The sequence below is a fragment of the Diorhabda sublineata genome, chromosome 4 (genome assembly GCF_026230105.1).
Source record: "Diorhabda sublineata isolate icDioSubl1.1 chromosome 4, icDioSubl1.1, whole genome shotgun sequence".
Taxonomy (NCBI): domain Eukaryota; kingdom Metazoa; phylum Arthropoda; class Insecta; order Coleoptera; family Chrysomelidae; genus Diorhabda; species Diorhabda sublineata.
Genome location: NC_079477.1, coordinates 19,516,096 through 19,534,300, shown reverse-complemented (window position 1 = coordinate 19,534,300; position 18,205 = coordinate 19,516,096). Strand labels below are relative to the sequence as shown.

The following is an 18,205-nucleotide window of genomic DNA, read 5'->3' as shown; positions in this document are numbered from 1 at the left end:
CAACAGCTTGACGGGAAACTAAACCCTTTTGAATGAAATGGAAGTTTAGTGGGAATAATTGGAATCATAATGAATAGCATCTAACCACAAAAATGACACCTAAGCACAAAAATTAAAATAGTTTTATATTGCATATATAATGACAGAAAAAAATAACAACAAATATAGAAAAATTCCAAACATCTGAAACTATAGTCAATAGTATTTGATATTGACGTGACCATCGGTAATACAGTGCATTGGTGTTATCGTACTCTGGGTTAGAACTTTTTTACTAGAATGCTAGATGATATTGAAGAGGTTGGTTTTGAAAATTTTTTATCTTAGTTTGTAGCTGATGTAATAAGCTAAATTTTTCAAACAATAGAAATATTGGTATTGATTTTTGATTTCTGTTCCAATGGGCCAACATTTTATTTCTTTCTTCATTCAGAAAATAAGAACTACTAAAAAATGTATATTATTACCATCATCTCTGAAAGAAATTAGTAAATACTGTAATTCCTTCTTACAACTCCGTCTCCCTACGGAGGTTGGCAATCCAAATGGCTATTGTTGCATGAGAAACTGCAGTTCTGAAAACTTCTGTAGACGTCTGTCTGAGCCATCTGCACAAGTCTTTCAGCCATGAATTGGGTCTACGAATTGTGCCGACAGGCCATTTTCCTTCGATCTCCCCTTCTATTATAAGGCAGAGAATCTCATATTGCTAGCCTCTCATTATATGTCCTAGGAATTGCAACTTTCTCTCTTTGATTGTCGTGAGAAGTTTTGTATGTTTACCCATTTGCTGTAGGACCTCTATGTTTGTCTTATGTTCCATCCAAGATATCCTGTAAATACTGTTTATTTATAGTTTTATAAATATTTGAAATAATTATCGTTCCAAATCTACGAATTTGTTAACATTGGTTTCCTTTAAATTGCTTCTCATTAATGTCTTCTTTATCCTTTCTTACATCAATTCTTATATATTTATTCTTAATAATATGCCATGTACAAAGTAATCTTCTGGTTTTTAATGATCAAATAAATAAAACATAATATTTCTTTAATATTACACTAATTTTTACTTGCATTGCCATTTGCATCAACTTTAACAATAAACCGAGGACACGCCCCATATATAAGAATACTGCCTACAACTTTTGCATTTTATTTTTGAGTAGTACTGGTATATCCTAAAAGAATGAAAACAAAATTGATCATGTGCAAAAATGATGACAAATACCTTTATAATTACATCGATTTTATATTTCAATAGATATTCTCATTTCCATTGAGTAATTTGTTATTCCTTTGACATGCATAATCTACTTATCTATTTTCTTGTTATCTCCATGTTTTGATTTCTTTGAAATTCCTAAAACTAAAAACAGATTGTTTGATTATTGTTATGCATATTTGTTAAATGCAGAATATATCATTGTTGAGAAAAGATGTGTTTATTTCGAGCACTGATGGTTGGAAATTCTTTGTCACAATGTTCACATATTGTCTTTTCCCAAAAATTAACTCAATTAAATAAATCTTAAATTGGATATATACACATTTGTGAAGTAACATAAAAATAATAATAATCGTGTCTTTGTGCATTTTCTTTAGTAAATTTTTAAGCTATGTATTTATTAAAAATTGCACAAGAAAATAAAGGATTATTGTTTATTACCTGGTTACTGAATCTTAATTATCTCTCACAATAATTAAACGTTTCCGCCACCCTCATAATAATGTAACCATTACATACCTCTCTAGATTCATGATTTTGCTTTCTTAATGATAGAATAAACCTTGGACGAATTTTTATTCGTCCAAGGGGTAAACTATAATACCATTCACTATCACAATAAAATCGTTTAAAATTCTCTCTGTTTCTAAGAGCTTGAAAAAGTTATTAAAACATATATTAAATCTCGTAAATGTTTTATGCAGCCAAAATAAATCAAAAATCTCAATAGCAAGAAAATTTAAATTCTAGAAACAAAGATACACAGTTGAGAAAATTAGGTTACCTTTCAATTCCGCGCCGTTGTTCAAAATATTCGGTTAAAGTCAGATTTAGTTCAGTGAGTGCTCTTTCTAATTGACCTGGAATGTGGGCCATTCAGCGTATGTTCAATCACGTTCACCGCAGACTATTTTGATAATAAAATAGGCGAATTTGAACTCACAGTTAACGTTAAAATGTATTTTGATCTCCAAATAATCACAAAACTAAAAATATTTTTAATAGGCTTAAAATATGTTTAGCACCTTTAGCACTGTTGGCTGTCATAAAAAGTTGTACTTTTAATTGTAGTTGTAGAACAAAGTATTTTAGACGCTATGAACGCTTCGCGAAATGCACCAATATGGCATGGTGAAAATGCGAAAATTTAACTTAATATGGGATCTATCTTAAATAATAGATAAATTGATAGTAATTTTTCAATTAACAAATTTTTTTCTGCTGTACTTCCCACTTTTTATATAATTTTTTTTAGCTCACAGAATTAGTTGGTTATTTTAGACTTATATGTAATACTTCTATTTGGACAGTTTCTATAAGTGGAAGCTGTTCCGACTAAGGAAGATAGAACGGTAACGATTTCTCTTTCCTCCGAGGCTCCAGCTCGGTTTTGCGTATTCTCAAGCATGCGCAGTATGGATAAAGTGGCCCGAACGAGAGAGAAAATGAAAATTGTCGGCATTGCAACGTAAGGACGCTTTTTCCCATACCAACTGTCCATATAGGAGTATTACATATATGATTTTAGCTACCTACACTAAACATAATAAATATAGGGTATGTTCTGTGACTATCAATTGAGACTGAGTTGATTTTGATTGAGACTCTTGAGTAACTGCCTGAATAATAAAAAATGACATATTTACATAAAAACAGTATATAAAATTATTTTAGTGGTGCTACAATAATTTGAAAAATACAGTAATTATTAAAGAATACGTAAGTTTATAACTTATATTCTTGTGATCGAATTTATAAATATTTGATTCAGCAGATCATGAATTTTTCAACTGGGGTAAGTTTATTAATCAAAATTAAAATTTAAAAATGTTTTATTACTACTGGTTTTCTTATCACGAATTATTAAACGTTTGCGTAATAAAAATGGAGGTTGGAACGAGTCAGGTAAATAAATTACGACCTAATTTCAACAAAATACAAATTTGAAATACAATTACTATGAATTTTAATTGATTGTGTGTATGGTTTAAAGTTAATATCATTGTTAAATAATTCATAATTGAATATTCAACTGTACCGGAAAGGGTCATATTGGAAATACATAGGAGTGATTTCTATGCTAATATGAGAATTCATTACCTGACTAGGTATTATATTATATATTTTTATAACATGTTATTAGAGTTTATTATATTCTAGTATTAGAGTTGATTACATTCTTAAATTTTTTTCCATCTAAAAATATCAAATGTAAAAGTTTAGTATTTACTCATAGAACTTCATTAAATAGCTATAAATTAAAACGTAAGAAAAAAATTACTTATGATATTATGTTAGCAACACATTGAATATGTATATTTTTTTGGCGATGATAATGCAAATATGCACAGAATATTGGCCTCAGAGGTTCATCACAAACTAAAACCTCCGCCTTTTTTGAACACCAACCTAGAACTGCTGAACACATTACTTTGGTTCTCTCTTTCTTCCTTTGTGCTGGATCTTTAATTTCTCTCACTTAAATTGCTGTCCCCTCTAGGTCAGCCTTTTTTGTGTTCAGAACTCCTTGGGAAGTATTGAGAAACCAGATTCTAGTGGTTCTCTCCTCTTAACATCTTCACCTTGGTAGTGCCTGCTAACAGTTTGCCAATTCCCGTGTTCACAGTTAGCATTTTCCATCTAATTAAGAAGTATACATATTGTATCCACCAGGCACAATAATTACCAGGAAATGTATATTTTTTAAAACCAATGTCTCAAAAAACTGATAATAATTCTCAGAGGCTTAGTAGATTATTATGAAGCACCTGTAAAACTGAATATTTGAATAACTGTTAAATGTACATTATTCTTCCTCTCTCACATAAGTAGTAGATTTCTTATGTCATGATTATTCTTGTTATAAATTATTAAGCTATAAGAGTAACTGAACTAATTTATACTGTTCCAGAATTTTTCGAATGATTTTATTTTTTTTCAAACTAATGCATCCTACATTAAAGACATTTTTTGGTCATATTGTGTTTTTAGTGCAGACAATAAATTTTCAGTCATCTATTAAGATTTCAACAAAATTTTGGGCTTCACTTCTTATTAACAAGATGTTTTCTTCCCAGATGGTAATTAATTGAAATGAATGTTGTGTGAACTGAGTGATTATTTTTAATACCAAAATGATTAGCTATATAAACTTATACTTTCATATAACAATAAATGATATTTATATACCTCTAAGTGTACAGGGAATGAACTGAGTCGACATGTATATCAGAAAATACTGGTGATATTTTTATGAAAATTTGCTTAGGGGAAGAGCTTGTCCTATTTAAATTAAATGACTTACTTTCATTGATAACATAAGTGAATTCCCATTTAGTTTTTTTTATGGACCACTGATTTTTATATAAACCAAATATTTCCAAAGTGTTTCAGTTTTCACTTATTGATATTTTTTGAAAATTCTGACAGATTGCAGCTGTTCATAAAAAAATTTGGAAGCAATGACTTGGGTCAAAAATGATCAGAATTTGCTTTAATAATGTCTGAAGTTTCCTAAATTGATTTGTTATTGTATAAACTAGGCAAAAATATTTGAATTATCAGTAAGTTTTTTTTGGAAGGATCAAGAAAAGAAATGGTTAACAAACTATATTTGTTTAATAGTTTTTTGAGATTTGATATATTCACTGAAAGAATCAATTAAACCTTTCTATGATATTCAGAACAAAGCACAATCATGATCCCATGACACAGATTATTAACAGAAAAAATAAAAAACCTGTCCTAAACAATAGACAAACTATTTAAAATTATAAGACACAGAAAAATAAAAAAAAAATTGAATCAATTATAGCAAACTGTTCAAAATGTTTGCTTTCAACTTTCGAACATGATTTTCTTGAAAATAATGGAATTGATTTACAATAGTAATAAATTGAAATAACTGAAACATTCTTGAGGATGTGAAAAAAAATATATAAAATTTTATTCATTGTAGACTACATTAATGATGCAAAAAGAAGTTAAGTTTTCTATTTAAAAAAACAAAGTTAGAATATCCGCTTTGGATATAATCAGAAGTGGAAAATATTCTAACTGAAATAAGCTCCTCTGAAAACTCCCATATACAAATTTTAAGATAAATACCCTGTATACCATATATACGCAATCTCTGACTTCCAGCTTTTATTTGTATGTAAAATGCTTTTCATTTTATAGCCATTTATGTTCTGCAAAAATTAGTGTTTTACAAAACATACAAATTTAGTGTCATAAATTTGTTAATTCAATTATGATATAAAACAAAAGAGATACACATATATTATAATAAAAATTTTAATTTAAACGTAGTAGAAAGGCAACTAAGATATAAGTTGAATATGGAAATTTAACCATTTTATACTTTTAGTTTGTATGGAGGGTACATTGCGACCTGAAGGTCTATTGCGTTCCGCCATTAGAGTTGTTTTGTAGAAAACCATTTACAGTTCGCCCCTCAGTTCCACAGCCTTCATAAATACCAGTATTTGGACTGGCTTTCAGATTCCAGATGGAGGTCACATATTAGCTCCTATCAATTTCCCGTATTTTCTGCTTTAGTTTGTAATGGCAAGGCATCTCGTGGCTAACTGATTCAAAGATTCTTTCTCAACCACACAGAATTGTATCGTTTGAATACCGATGATTACAGGTTGTTCGAGAGATTTCTGGATCTGATTCATCATTTGGAAACACTGCTTTCTAAAGTCATAGAAGAAAATATGCTACCTTTTGGAATCCATTGTCTGAAGTGAAGAAATGGCAGAGTATTTATTTTGGGACCATCTTATCTTGAATTTTTAAATTTAACTTAAAAAATTCTGGTTTTGATTTGTATGTAACATATACATGATGAGTTAATATGTTTAGAATGTATTGAGTTAGGTTTCTGAAAGTTTTTTAAGTGAGTTATTCTATTAATAAAAGATTTACTGCCACTTCACACCTTGCTCATAATTCATGAAATTGTTCGAAATTCAAATCAACATTTTGTCAAATTTGTTTTGTGAAAAATTAAAAACTCTATTAACCTACATTTGCAAGTGAATCACCTGAAAGACCCCTGGGTGTGAAATATAGACCCTCAACATATCCAGTAAGGCTTGATGACTTAGGATAGATAGATAACAAGAAAAAACTTTTAGTTCTACTTTGTTTTTTAATGTATGTTAAAATATGCTTAATAATGCAGATGTGGATGAATAATGTCAGGGACATTTTGCATATATTAATAAAGGTAGTGCTACTTATTAACATTTAAAAAATAACAATTAATTTTTAGGTGCTTCCTGTAGTCTTGAGCGTAGGGATAGTTGTGACATCGTTTGTTATATATAAAATATTTTATTCATCTTCAAGCAAAGGTAAAACTTATGATTTTTGCTAATAATTTTGTACATATTTTTCCAATAGTTATGTAATGACAACGTTATTTTCTTGGCAGTTCTAATATATTTTTCACTCTACACAAAGTTAGAACATGAAAGTTGTTTGGTTTTTAGGCAAAAGCAAAAAAATATTGCTCAAAGATCCACAAACAAAGTACAAACTACCTTTGATAGAAAAAACTATAATTAGCCATGACACCAGGAATTTTAGATTTGGGTTACCAGAAAAGGATATGGTACTAGGTAAGATTTAAAACTATTATTAATAATAATGATTATAATTTTTCACATTTACATTTTTATCAATTTAAGGTACACAACCATCATTTAGATTAATCTTCTGCTTTGTCTTGTCATTTGAAAAAAAATGATCAACAATTCTATGATTTTAGATTTTTGTAACAGTTTTATTTAAATAAAACGTGAGGTGAGCAAGAATTATGTTGAAAATAATAAATAATAATGATGGGAAATGTTTACCAATAGATCAAAATAATTTTATAAAGGGTTTAATGCAATTTCATAATCAAATTTTATGTATGTACAAAACTGAAACTAAAATATAAAATGATTAAATTAGAAAATAAAAATAACATGCTTACCATCAAGAACACTGTTGGCACTAACATACTCACTGCTGATCTTGAGCTAACTGAGCTGTAGTTTCTTGTAAAAACTTAAATTTCATGGAATTACACATTTTTACAAGAAACTACAACATTTGAAACTGTCGAATCTTAACTAATTATTTCAAAATATATTAAAATTAGTCTACTTTGGTGTTTCATTGCCACAAATAAAAAATTAAAGATAAATAATAATAAATATATATATATATATATATATATATATATATATATATATATATATATATATATTATATAATATATATATATATATATATAAACGTTTTATTTCTTTTGATATATTAATACATCTAAATGTTCTTGATTTTAGATCTCTTCTGTTTATAAATTAGTTTTTTTTTGATATTTTTTAAAAGAAAGATAAATTTTGACGTTTCGACTTTTCTTTAAGTCTTTATCAAAATATGATATTGACAATATAAATAAGCAAAATGTCAGTGTCAATATCATATTTTGAAAAGTCGAAACGTCAAAATTTATCTTTCTTTAAAAAACTATCAAAAAAAACTAATTTCAAATCAGAATATATATATACATATATATATATATATATATATATATATATATATATATATATATATATATATATATATATATACTTATGTAATAAATTAATAATAGGAGCTTTGACATTAGGTGCCTTTTTGCTTTTAGGTCTTCCTATTGGTCAGCATATTGTTTTATCTGCAAAAATAAATGATGAATTGGTTATAAGATCTTATACACCAGTATCATCAGATGATGATGAGGGATATGTCGATTTAGTGATAAAGGTAAATTTATTGATTAAAAATTTTTATTATAATTATTTCATATACTACGTGATACCTTAGTATTATTTTCTGGCAAAAGCGATTTTCAAATGAACAGGTTTCTATTGCTTGCTTATCTTTCAATTACTAACCTATAACTTGTTTTCGTATTATCATATATTTTTTATTCACTCTCGTTAATTGTTTATTTACTTATTTGCTTTTTGATCATATTTCAATCACTGTTGAAATTTGTTATATTGCCGCCAAGCTACTCACTTCACACTCTCTTTTACATTATTTTCATGATTTTGTTTTTTCTGCAACTCTCGCAATTTGAGATTAATCACAGACGAAATTTCAAACACTTATCTATTGCTTGATTGCTACATATATTATATTTCACAGGTATATTTCAAAAATGTACATCCAAAGTTTCCTGATGGAGGTAAGTTAACACAACATCTGGAAGGTTTGAAAATAGGCGATACTATTGAAGTTCGTGGACCTAATGGCAGAATTGAGTATCTTGGTCATGGTAAATTCACACTTCGGAAGCTCAGAAAGGATCCGCCTGAGTCTATTAACGTCAAGAGAGTGAATTTGATTGCTGGAGGTAAAAACAATTAATTATAGAATTTTCGAACGCGCATTTTCGAACTATCATATTTTACCTTAGATATATAATTGATATGTAGTCTGCTGTCCACATATATTTTTTGTTCACTTTTCCTAATATGTATACTTTCAAACCCACAAATACTGCTTAGCATAATTACAACCAAGAATTAGTAAATCATTTATTATTATATTATAGAATTTAGAACTGACAGTTACAGAATGTTTCTGTTATCTACTTCAATTATTTATGTGGTAGGAAACGGTAGTTAATGGAATAAAAATTAGAAAAGGTCATTCATATTACATACTAGAATCCAATCGAGGCTTCTGAGTCTCCCGATCATATTTTTTATTCTTTCTGTGGAGCAATAAAAATAATAACAGGCAAATGTTCTATCATTTGCATTTAAATCTTTTATAATACAAATTTTGAAACTGAATGTATAAAGTGGCTTTGAGAGTGATTATCACACATTAGGATCATTAATTTTCTATATAAATGCAGGATAGTTTTGATATTGCAAGAATGTAACGATAGTAGTAAAATACATGTATTTACGTTTAATACATCAAAAATTATTAGAAGAGAGTACAGAAGTCTAAGCAAATAGTTTTCGACATAATTCCTTTGATAAATAAAAATATTAAATAATTTAATAACCTCAACCTACTCTGTTATTTATATAGAATTGTATAGATGGTGACTTTTAATCAATTGCCCCAATGTTTTAAAATCTGTTTGACAGTTATAAGATATTCAATTCACGGCTGTGAATTCTATATAATTCTTAATCACTTTGTGTACAAGCAATATTTTTCAGGTGTTGGAATAACTCCGATTTTACAATTGATCAGACATATTTTAAAGGATCCTACTGATCCTACAGAATGTGCTTTACTATTTGCAAATCAGACCGAGGATGACATTTTGCTAAGGTCAGAATTGGAAGCGGCTGTACAAAGTCGCCCCAACAAATTCAAGTTATGGTACACTTTAGACAGGCCCGAACCAGGTAATTTTTTAAGTTTTAGTAAAATGGTACTTACTACCTATAAACGTGCACTGATAAAGTTCTTGGTATTCGAAGGTGTAGCAAATTCAATAGCGATTGTCAAAAAAAGTATATAAGAACTCTCTAATTTGAACAGAACAAATATTGGATACTTGAAGAATGTCCAACAAGTACATTATGGCTAAAAAACACAATAAAAATACATTATGCAAGATCGTCCTAGGCATCTCATTAGACAGTATAAGCAATATTTTAGTGAAACTTTCAAGTTGCAGAAAGATCTGTGTAAAATAGGTGCCGCATTTAATTAAAATAAATAAGAAGCATTTTACCCTCTAAAAAGGCCAAAAAATTCAACGATCGATAATAATATGCGCCGGAAAACCTTCGAGTATGTTGTAGAAACAAAAGTTAATCCAAAAATGCGGCAGCAGCTAAATACTTTTATGGCTCTCTTGACAGCTCGAAAGGGAAGAACTTAAACGTTCTGCAAGTTTTGATTAGCTAAACCTTATTGTTAATTTGCGATTAATCTATGAGTTATAGACCTGTGATTGTTTGGTGATTTTTAATCGATTTTTTTCGCTTAATGCAGTGATATAACGTTTTGAAACACCCTGTATATGTATATATCCTCAACCGTATAAGTAAATATATATAAGTATATATGTATTTGTATATATATTCATGTATTTATAATCATTATATATATATATATATATATATATATATATATATATACTAGATTTCTTCAACCATTGGAGTATATATTTATTTATGACTACACAATATTTATGAACATAACACTATCAAAAATTATTAATCAAAGAAATGATACACATAAAACAAGATACATGTTCTGTAAATTATAGACAAGATATAAAAAACCTCACCTAAATTTACCATAATTTGATCAATTAGTTTATTTCAATCTACCTGGTATAATATCGTTTTATTGAAATTTCGAGGTAAATACACTGATTCTAATACTGTTTTTAAGATATCTACTAATATGTTTTATCTATTCTACAAATATTAATTATTCTTTTGAAAATGCCCAAGGAAGGAGCGAAACGTACGAACCCAAGAAATTAGAAAGAGGAAATTTATATATATATATATATATATATATATATATATATATATATATATATATATATATAGTGACATTCTATCAATGTACTCACTGACTAACGTGTTGTCATAGATTAGTAAATATAAGCTTTTTAAATGTGTGAAAATATACCAGTTTTTTGAAGATATGGTTTTATTAAGTTCCCATTGATGGCAATGGAGGCTCTTGCGCTTTTACAACACATTCAATTACTACAATGTTATACCGGACCTTCGCAGTCGTTAAATTTCCTATGTAGGTTTAGAATGTAATTGATTGTTTTAAAAATAAATAACTATAAAACAACGTCTGTGGTCTCTGCTGCAATTATAATTTATTGTTTTATTTCCATTGTTTCTAGGTTGGAAATATAGTACTGGTTTTATCAATGAAGAAATGATAAAAGATCATCTATTTCCTGCTTCCGATGATACTTTGAATCTGATGTGTGGTCCTCCACCAATGATTAATTTCGCTTGTACGCCGAATTTGGAAAAACTGGGCCATAAGAAGGAGAGGTTGATTGCTTATTAATATATAAATAGCGTTTGTTGCAACATTTGTAATAACTTTCTAGTTTTTTCGTTGCAGTAATGCATGCTTTTCAATAGTTAACCATTGTTCTATTTACTGGCAAATTTCGAATAATTGTAACTGTAAGGGGGCTGTTCTTCTTGAAAAAAAAGTAACAATTCTTAATATCATTTATTTCATTATAAGGATAAAAATTGTGTTAAAATTATAATTGACTTGAAGTATGTTTGGAATAATTTCAATAAATAATAAAATTTAGAACCATTACAAATTTTATTAATAAAACAATCTCCATTACTTTAGTATAAATTTGGAAGAATTGTTGATTCACTATCAGATTTTAACAAGATAGTAACTCCTTGCATATGAAACCAAGTATAAATAAATAATCTATGGACATGTCTTTTTTTTTTAATTAAATCTAATAAAAGTATTTATTTATCACAATAGTATATAAATTGTTTTCTTAAAATTATATGAATCAATCAAATATTTTAAATATCTTATCATTGCAATGTATCATAATATACATTCACTAGCAAAATCAATACATAATTTGTTTTGCCAAAATTTTAAACTAAATGTGGGAAATGTGCTTCGGCAATTGTGGGAATATTTTTTGTGAGTCATGTGAAATTATCGCCGACCTCTATAACATTAAGACTTCAAGACTTAAGACGTAAGGATTGTTACATCTATTTCACTTTGTTAATATTTTGTGTGGTGTTATTAACGAGAAATAAGCAATGACACCACAAGGAGATGACTTGTGAGTTCAATTTGAGACCCCGAGTGCAACTAGGCCTCGTTTACTAGGGAGAGAATACCATTAGTAGTCGAATATAAAGTTTTTCTCAGTCCAAATTTTTTCTATTTGACAAATTTAATGTGAGGCAGGTTCACAAGAGAGAGTACATAAAAGCACTTTTCAAAACTTTAAAATTCCGAGTTTTTGAGTCTTTAAGCCTTACTGTACAGTGTAGTTATATATATATATATATATATATATATATATATATATATATATATATATATATATATATATATATATATATTATCATTATCTGTGGTAACTGGAGAAGTGAGAGGTCGACATGATAAGATGTAGCATTTAACATTATGATGATGTACTCCATATTAAAAAAAATATACACCCCAAAGCTAAAATAATTTTGTTAACTATTATACCAATGTTCGCTTCATAGTAAATTTGATGATGTTTCATATGCAACAGAAAGAAATTTTATAATAAAAAATAACTAATATACAAAAGGAAATAACAATAAATTATATAGAATACAAAAATCATTCAAGTCAAAGAGAATAAAGTTAAGATAAAGAAAACAAACATTATATTTAGTACTAATCTATAACAAAATTCTTTTTTTTATTTCTTAGTAAAGAGTTGAAACAATTTATTCAGTATCACCCTATTGGATAATGATAATAATTTTTGTAGATAAGATCTATTTTGCTTGTTATTGACACTAGTAGATTCTACCAATATCGGACTACAATTAAATTATTGTTCATACATGAATTACACGTGTATCATTGGAACTATGAAAACCTGTTCAACAGGGGCCCTTGAGATTATCACAGATCTTACAACTCTTCATCTGGTGAGACAGTTCAGCCCATGAGGCTTTTATCAGAATATGTGGGGAATGAGAATATTGAAACTTGGGGAAATTGGTCCTCTTTAACCAAGTATACCACATAAGAGAGAAATGGTTAAAAAAAAGTATTAAAAAAACTTTACCATAATACTAAATAAAAAAGATTATGAAAGGGAATGAATCACCCAAACTTTCACAATAAATTCTATTAAATGGTTCAATAATCATCACAGGATTTGTCTATCTAAGACTATCGCTAGGCTTCATTGTCGGACAAGCTGAAATACTTGCAATTGAAAATGGAAATGTGCATGGAAAGAATCATTCAGATGGCAAGCGAGTCATAGACTCATTGAGGGTAGATGCATCGAGAAACGATCTGTGTATATGAGAAAGTATCCGTCGTGTTTTGAAAAATTGAATTATTATTATTAGAATTTCATAATTCTTCTAGGTTATATACTACATTGTTTTAATACTTTTAGGTTATATTTACTACATTTTTTTGTACAACAAGCCGTTGAAATTTTCAATAATGAACTGCTTCAGTTGAAATGATATTAATTTTTTTACTCTGCATAATTCAATTCCCATTGCTGCATGCCTACTATACCCTTTGTCTACACCAGCGCCATTCTGGAAGATTTGTGAGCTGTTATTTATCCTATACAGCTGAATACCTTTTTAGTTTTACTCCCACATAAGATACTTCTTGCCTCTACCCTCCATACATCAACTTGTTGACGTGATACTTAATGAAGTGAACTTAATGAAGTAGGCAAGAATAAGAGTATCTTTAATTTGGCTTCCTGATTACATTGGAATTAAACGAGATAGAAAGGCCAATACAATTAGTCTTAAGTTTTCTGTTATAAAAATTCTTCTACAAGAAAGAGAACAGTTTTGGAAGGAGGAAAGCTCGATGCTTGCCTGCTTAAGCTGGATCAGTTCAAAAAGTTCAATTAAAATCGACCAGATCCAAAAAAGCAAAAACAAATTTCACCTTTCGGTCATCTTCCATACAGGCCAGTGTCGCCTTGTGAAACACCTGATGAGTATAGGTCTAACAGAAATTGACAAATGTAGATTTCGTTCGAGGAAAGATGAAACTGCAGCTCATCTGTATCTAAAATTGGTTGCAGTGTAATGCAATATAATATATATATATATATATATATATATATATATATATATATATATATATATATATTAGGGTGTTTCAAATTCAAATTTCCAAAAGTTTGAATTTCAAATGACTTTGCTCTTGCCCTGCGTCCAAGTGATGCAAACGTTAACTGTCTCGAGTTTCAGGACGATCGGACAACATTTAGAGGTTGCATACTTTGAACATGAACAGTTTTTAACCTGGTTTGTGTATTTCTAATTTTGAGTTATATCGGAAACACTAAGTTCTAATGGACTTTGTTTTCTTGTGTTTCAGGTAATTAATATTTAAAATGGCAACTAAAAGAGGAATTTGGCTGTTAGAAAAAGTGCCTAGTAGTGAGTTTTTAGGAGCTCGGCTTCCTTTAAAGGAACAAGTACTCTTAGTATTCATTCACCATCATAAGGATCTGAACGAAATACTTTCTGAAGCAGCTAAATCCACCAGTACTAAACTTCAAGTAGTTTGGAAGAAAGCAAATATACCAGTTAAAACTGAAGAAAACATTCGTATTAGCATACAGAAACTGTACAAAGAATATCAAAATCTCGGCAAAGAAAAATCAAGAAACACGGATAAGGTTAAGTTAAAACGCGAGATGTGGAAAGGTGATCTGGTTGAATTATTTGACATTTCCCGCCAAAATGTAATGTATATGACTGAAGTATCACAAGAAGATAAAGACTTTCTCATGTCTCAAAGAGAAGTTCATCAATGAGTGGTGTTGATAAGGTTTTTGCCGCTAAAGCTAAAACGAAAACTTTAAAAAAAGAAAAACAAGAGTTAAATAAAAGCAAACACTTCCAATCTATAGCTGAGATTAATAAGACAGTAGCAGTCGAATTCTCATCTGCGTCATCATCCGAAGATTGAAAAGACAGTGAGTTTTTGGCTCCAGTAACAAAAAAACAACGAGCGATTCCTAAATTAAAACCTCTAAATCAAACACTCACGTCTACTTGGGATCGGGAACAGCTTTCTGTTCGGCAAGAAAGTACTTCATTCATAGCAACAGCAAAGAGTCTTGGTCATGACGTTTCTAATATTCCTGTATCCCCATCTACTGTGTATCGAGCTCGAATAATTAACAGAACCAAAATGGCAGAGAAAATTGAAGAGTGACTTTTTGAAAATCCTCCACCTTTGTTATTACATTGGGATAGTAAACTGCTACCCTCAGTAGCCCACGGAAGTGTCAAGACTCTGGAAGATAGATTAGCGGTTCTAGTGACTGGAAAAAACTTGAGCATTTGCTTGGTGTACCGGTTGCTCCAAGCGGAACAATTAGCTGAAACAGTCATCCATGAAGTAGACTGATTTGGACTACGTGACAAGATCATTCGTATATATTTCGATACAACCGCATCAAATACAGGGTTGATCCAAGGGGCATGTACAAGAATTGAAAAAGAGTTAAATCACACACTGTTATGGTTAGCTTGCCGTCACCACACCCATGAACTTATATTAAAAGGAGTGTTATCACACGCCTTCAAGTGGTCCAGACGTGCAGATTTTCAAGAAGTTTCAAAGTCAATGGAATTCACTTGATCAGATGTCATACACAACAATATTGGATGAGGAGAGTTCCTTAGAAGGCCCTCTAAAAGAACAAAGACAGAAGATGATAAGTTACATAGAAAAGGTCCTAAAAACGGGCCGTCAACCTAGAGAAAACTACAAGGAATTGTTAGTTATCACTTCTCTACTTAGGGGGTTGGTGTAAGAAAGAGTTCAGTTTTAGAATCCCAGGAGCTTTGCACCAAGCAAGGTGGATGGCAAAAGCAATGTATGCACTTAAAATTGCTCTCTTCACTAAACAGTTGAATTTTCCCTCAACGAGAATTGAACGCAATGACAAGAGTCGCACACTTTGTTAGCCTTATATATGTACGCTTTTGGCATGAGGCGATTGTAAGTAGGTATGCTCCAAAGAATGATTTGGATATGATTCAGCTTCTCAAAGCTTATCCTAATGAAGGCGTTCAAAAAAGTGCACTCACTGTCGCTAAGAGGCATCTGTGGTATTTATCCGAAACTAACGTGGGACTGGCTTTTGTGGATGCACGTTTTCCTAAGACTAAAGGAAAACATGTTCTTGAATTTAGACCAAAAACCTGCAAAGAAAAAAGAAACAAAAAGATTAGAAAGCAAAACCTTTGATTTTGAAGGGAAGGACATCAGTGTCTTTGTTGCTAAAAAAACAAAACTTTTCTTTGAAATGTTTGGAATTACCGATATCACAGAATCCTGTATGGAACCTCTACGAAGTCATGTTGATGCACTTAAGGTTGTTAATGATACTGCAGAGAGAGGTATTGCATTAATAAAACAGTTCAATGAATCAGCAAGAGACGAACAACAAAAACAATTCTTATTGAGGATCGTCGAACATCACAGAAAAGCCGTCACTAAACGAACTAAAAAGGCTATTGCATCGTACATAGTTGAATAATTGATACAATGTGTGATATTTTTTACTAAAGGACTATCTTATTGTTTATATCAATCATTATCTTAAGCTTGTGATTTATAATTTCAGCAATAAAATCAATTTAAGTTGAAAATTTGTATTTTGTAAATACTTACCCAAAAATGTTCAAAGTGTGCAACCTCCAAATATTATCCAATCATCTCCAAATTTCACACAGATAACTTATACATCACCTAGACTCAGGGCAAAAGCAAAGTCAGCAAGAATTTTACATTTTATTTTTTACCATTAAAAATGAAACACCCTAATAAAATAAAATAAATACCTAAACACCCTAAATAAAACGTTTATATATATATATATATATATATATATATATATATATATATATATATATATATATATATATAACGTCTTATTTATAAAAAATTCAAGTTATGTATATAACATGTTTGTTAATATATAATAATTAAATAGACTTACTTGAGGATGAATTCCTAGGTGTTATCATAACGCAGTAAGTCATGGCAAAAGATTGTGAAGTTGGATTTCACATTAACAATGCATGTTTGATTTGCAATTTTAAAAATAGTTGAAGTGTGGCTCAATAAATAGAATGCTTCTAAACTGATGATCTATCGTAATATAATTAGTGAAATAATAAAAGATCAAATTCAGTTTTTTATATTTTTACTGGCTTTTGGTTTTAATGTAACTTCATTTTTTTGTAAAAATATACTGTAAGATTCAAAATTTCCGTCCTAAGGAAGATCAAAGTAAGCCATAACTGGTACAATGGTAACTGCTTAAATGTTGATATTTTTTTTACAAAGTTGTTAGGTTTCGTAGTAATGACGTTTTCTGAATGGACACTCTTTTTTCTTGCGTATTGAATTGGACCTGAGAGAATCATTTCCAATAACAAGTATTGAGTTTTTTTTTGTAACATTGTAGTTTTTGATATTCCATCAATTATTTAGGCCTGGTTGTTACTTTTGTCATATAACAATTTCAATAATAAAAGATATTAATTTGTCCTTTACTCAGCTTTATTCGAGTGTTAAATTTGGATAGCATAATTTAATTTTTACTCAATTTTTCCCTTTAGTACCTCGTACAGGCAATTTTTAATCCATTCATGCCATATTGTGGTCATATTATTCTTATAATCACTGGTTAATTCGATTTTTCTTTGCATTTTACAAAGTATTTTGAAATAAAATATGCAATTTTATGTCCACTATGAGCTTTTTTTGGTTGTATGATTTATAAAAACAAATTTTCTCTAAATTTTCATTTTTAATTTATTAGTTTTCACTAGCAGATTCACAAAGTGCGTTTAGAAAAGGCCCAAGTATACAAAACCACATTTTTGCACTAAAGAAAATAATAAGGCATTGACAGGTGTATTTTTCATTTATCGGTGTGTATAAGGCATTCCATAGGGTTCCAAGGGTATGGGAAAGTTTACGGTGGACAAATGTGAGTAACAAGGAAAAAAAGGGTGATAAAAAAATATATGTCGTATTTATGGACAATATAATTAAGCGGTGCGGAGGAAAAACAAGTAGCATATATGTGGAACATAGATATGTAGAAAGAGTAGAAATTTCAGACTGTACATTTGCAAATGATGTAGCATTAATAACAGGAACTGAAAAAGAATTATAAAAAAACTTAATTATATGGAA

At 29.3% G+C, this 18,205-nt stretch overlaps 1 protein-coding gene and 1 long non-coding RNA gene across 6 annotated transcripts; one reads left to right on the top strand and one right to left on the bottom strand.

Moving 5' to 3' along the window:
- Window positions 1-108: 108 nt before the first annotated feature.
- On the bottom strand, window positions 109-2,238 carry LOC130442910 (uncharacterized). 3 transcript variants are annotated; one of them, XR_008909805.1, is made up of 3 exons: window positions 2,013-2,238; window positions 1,244-1,369; window positions 109-1,181 (listed from the first exon to the last, which is right to left on the bottom strand). It is a non-coding gene; the product is annotated as an uncharacterized LOC130442910 (long non-coding RNA). The 3 variants fall into 3 exon arrangements; XR_008909806.1 differs by having other exon boundaries at window positions 1,748-2,035; XR_008909807.1 differs by having other exon boundaries at window positions 1,670-2,025.
- Window positions 2,239-2,502: 264 nt separating this feature from the next.
- Window positions 2,503-17,642, top strand: LOC130442909 (NADH-cytochrome b5 reductase 3). 3 transcript variants are annotated; one of them, XM_056777315.1, is made up of 7 exons: window positions 2,503-3,023; window positions 6,510-6,591; window positions 6,730-6,858; window positions 7,917-8,035; window positions 8,423-8,630; window positions 9,457-9,648; window positions 11,124-17,642. In XM_056777315.1, the coding sequence occupies exons 1-7, from the start codon at window positions 3,006-3,008 to the stop codon at window positions 11,294-11,296; spliced, it is 921 nt and encodes a 306-aa protein (XP_056633293.1). In that variant the 5' UTR covers window positions 2,503-3,005; the 3' UTR covers window positions 11,297-17,642. The 3 variants fall into 3 exon arrangements, with proteins under 3 accessions (XP_056633293.1, XP_056633292.1, XP_056633291.1); XM_056777314.1 differs by having other exon boundaries at window positions 2,639-2,785; XM_056777313.1 differs by lacking the exon at window positions 2,503-3,023 and adding an exon at window positions 3,051-3,133.
- Window positions 17,643-18,205: the final 563 nt, after the last annotated feature.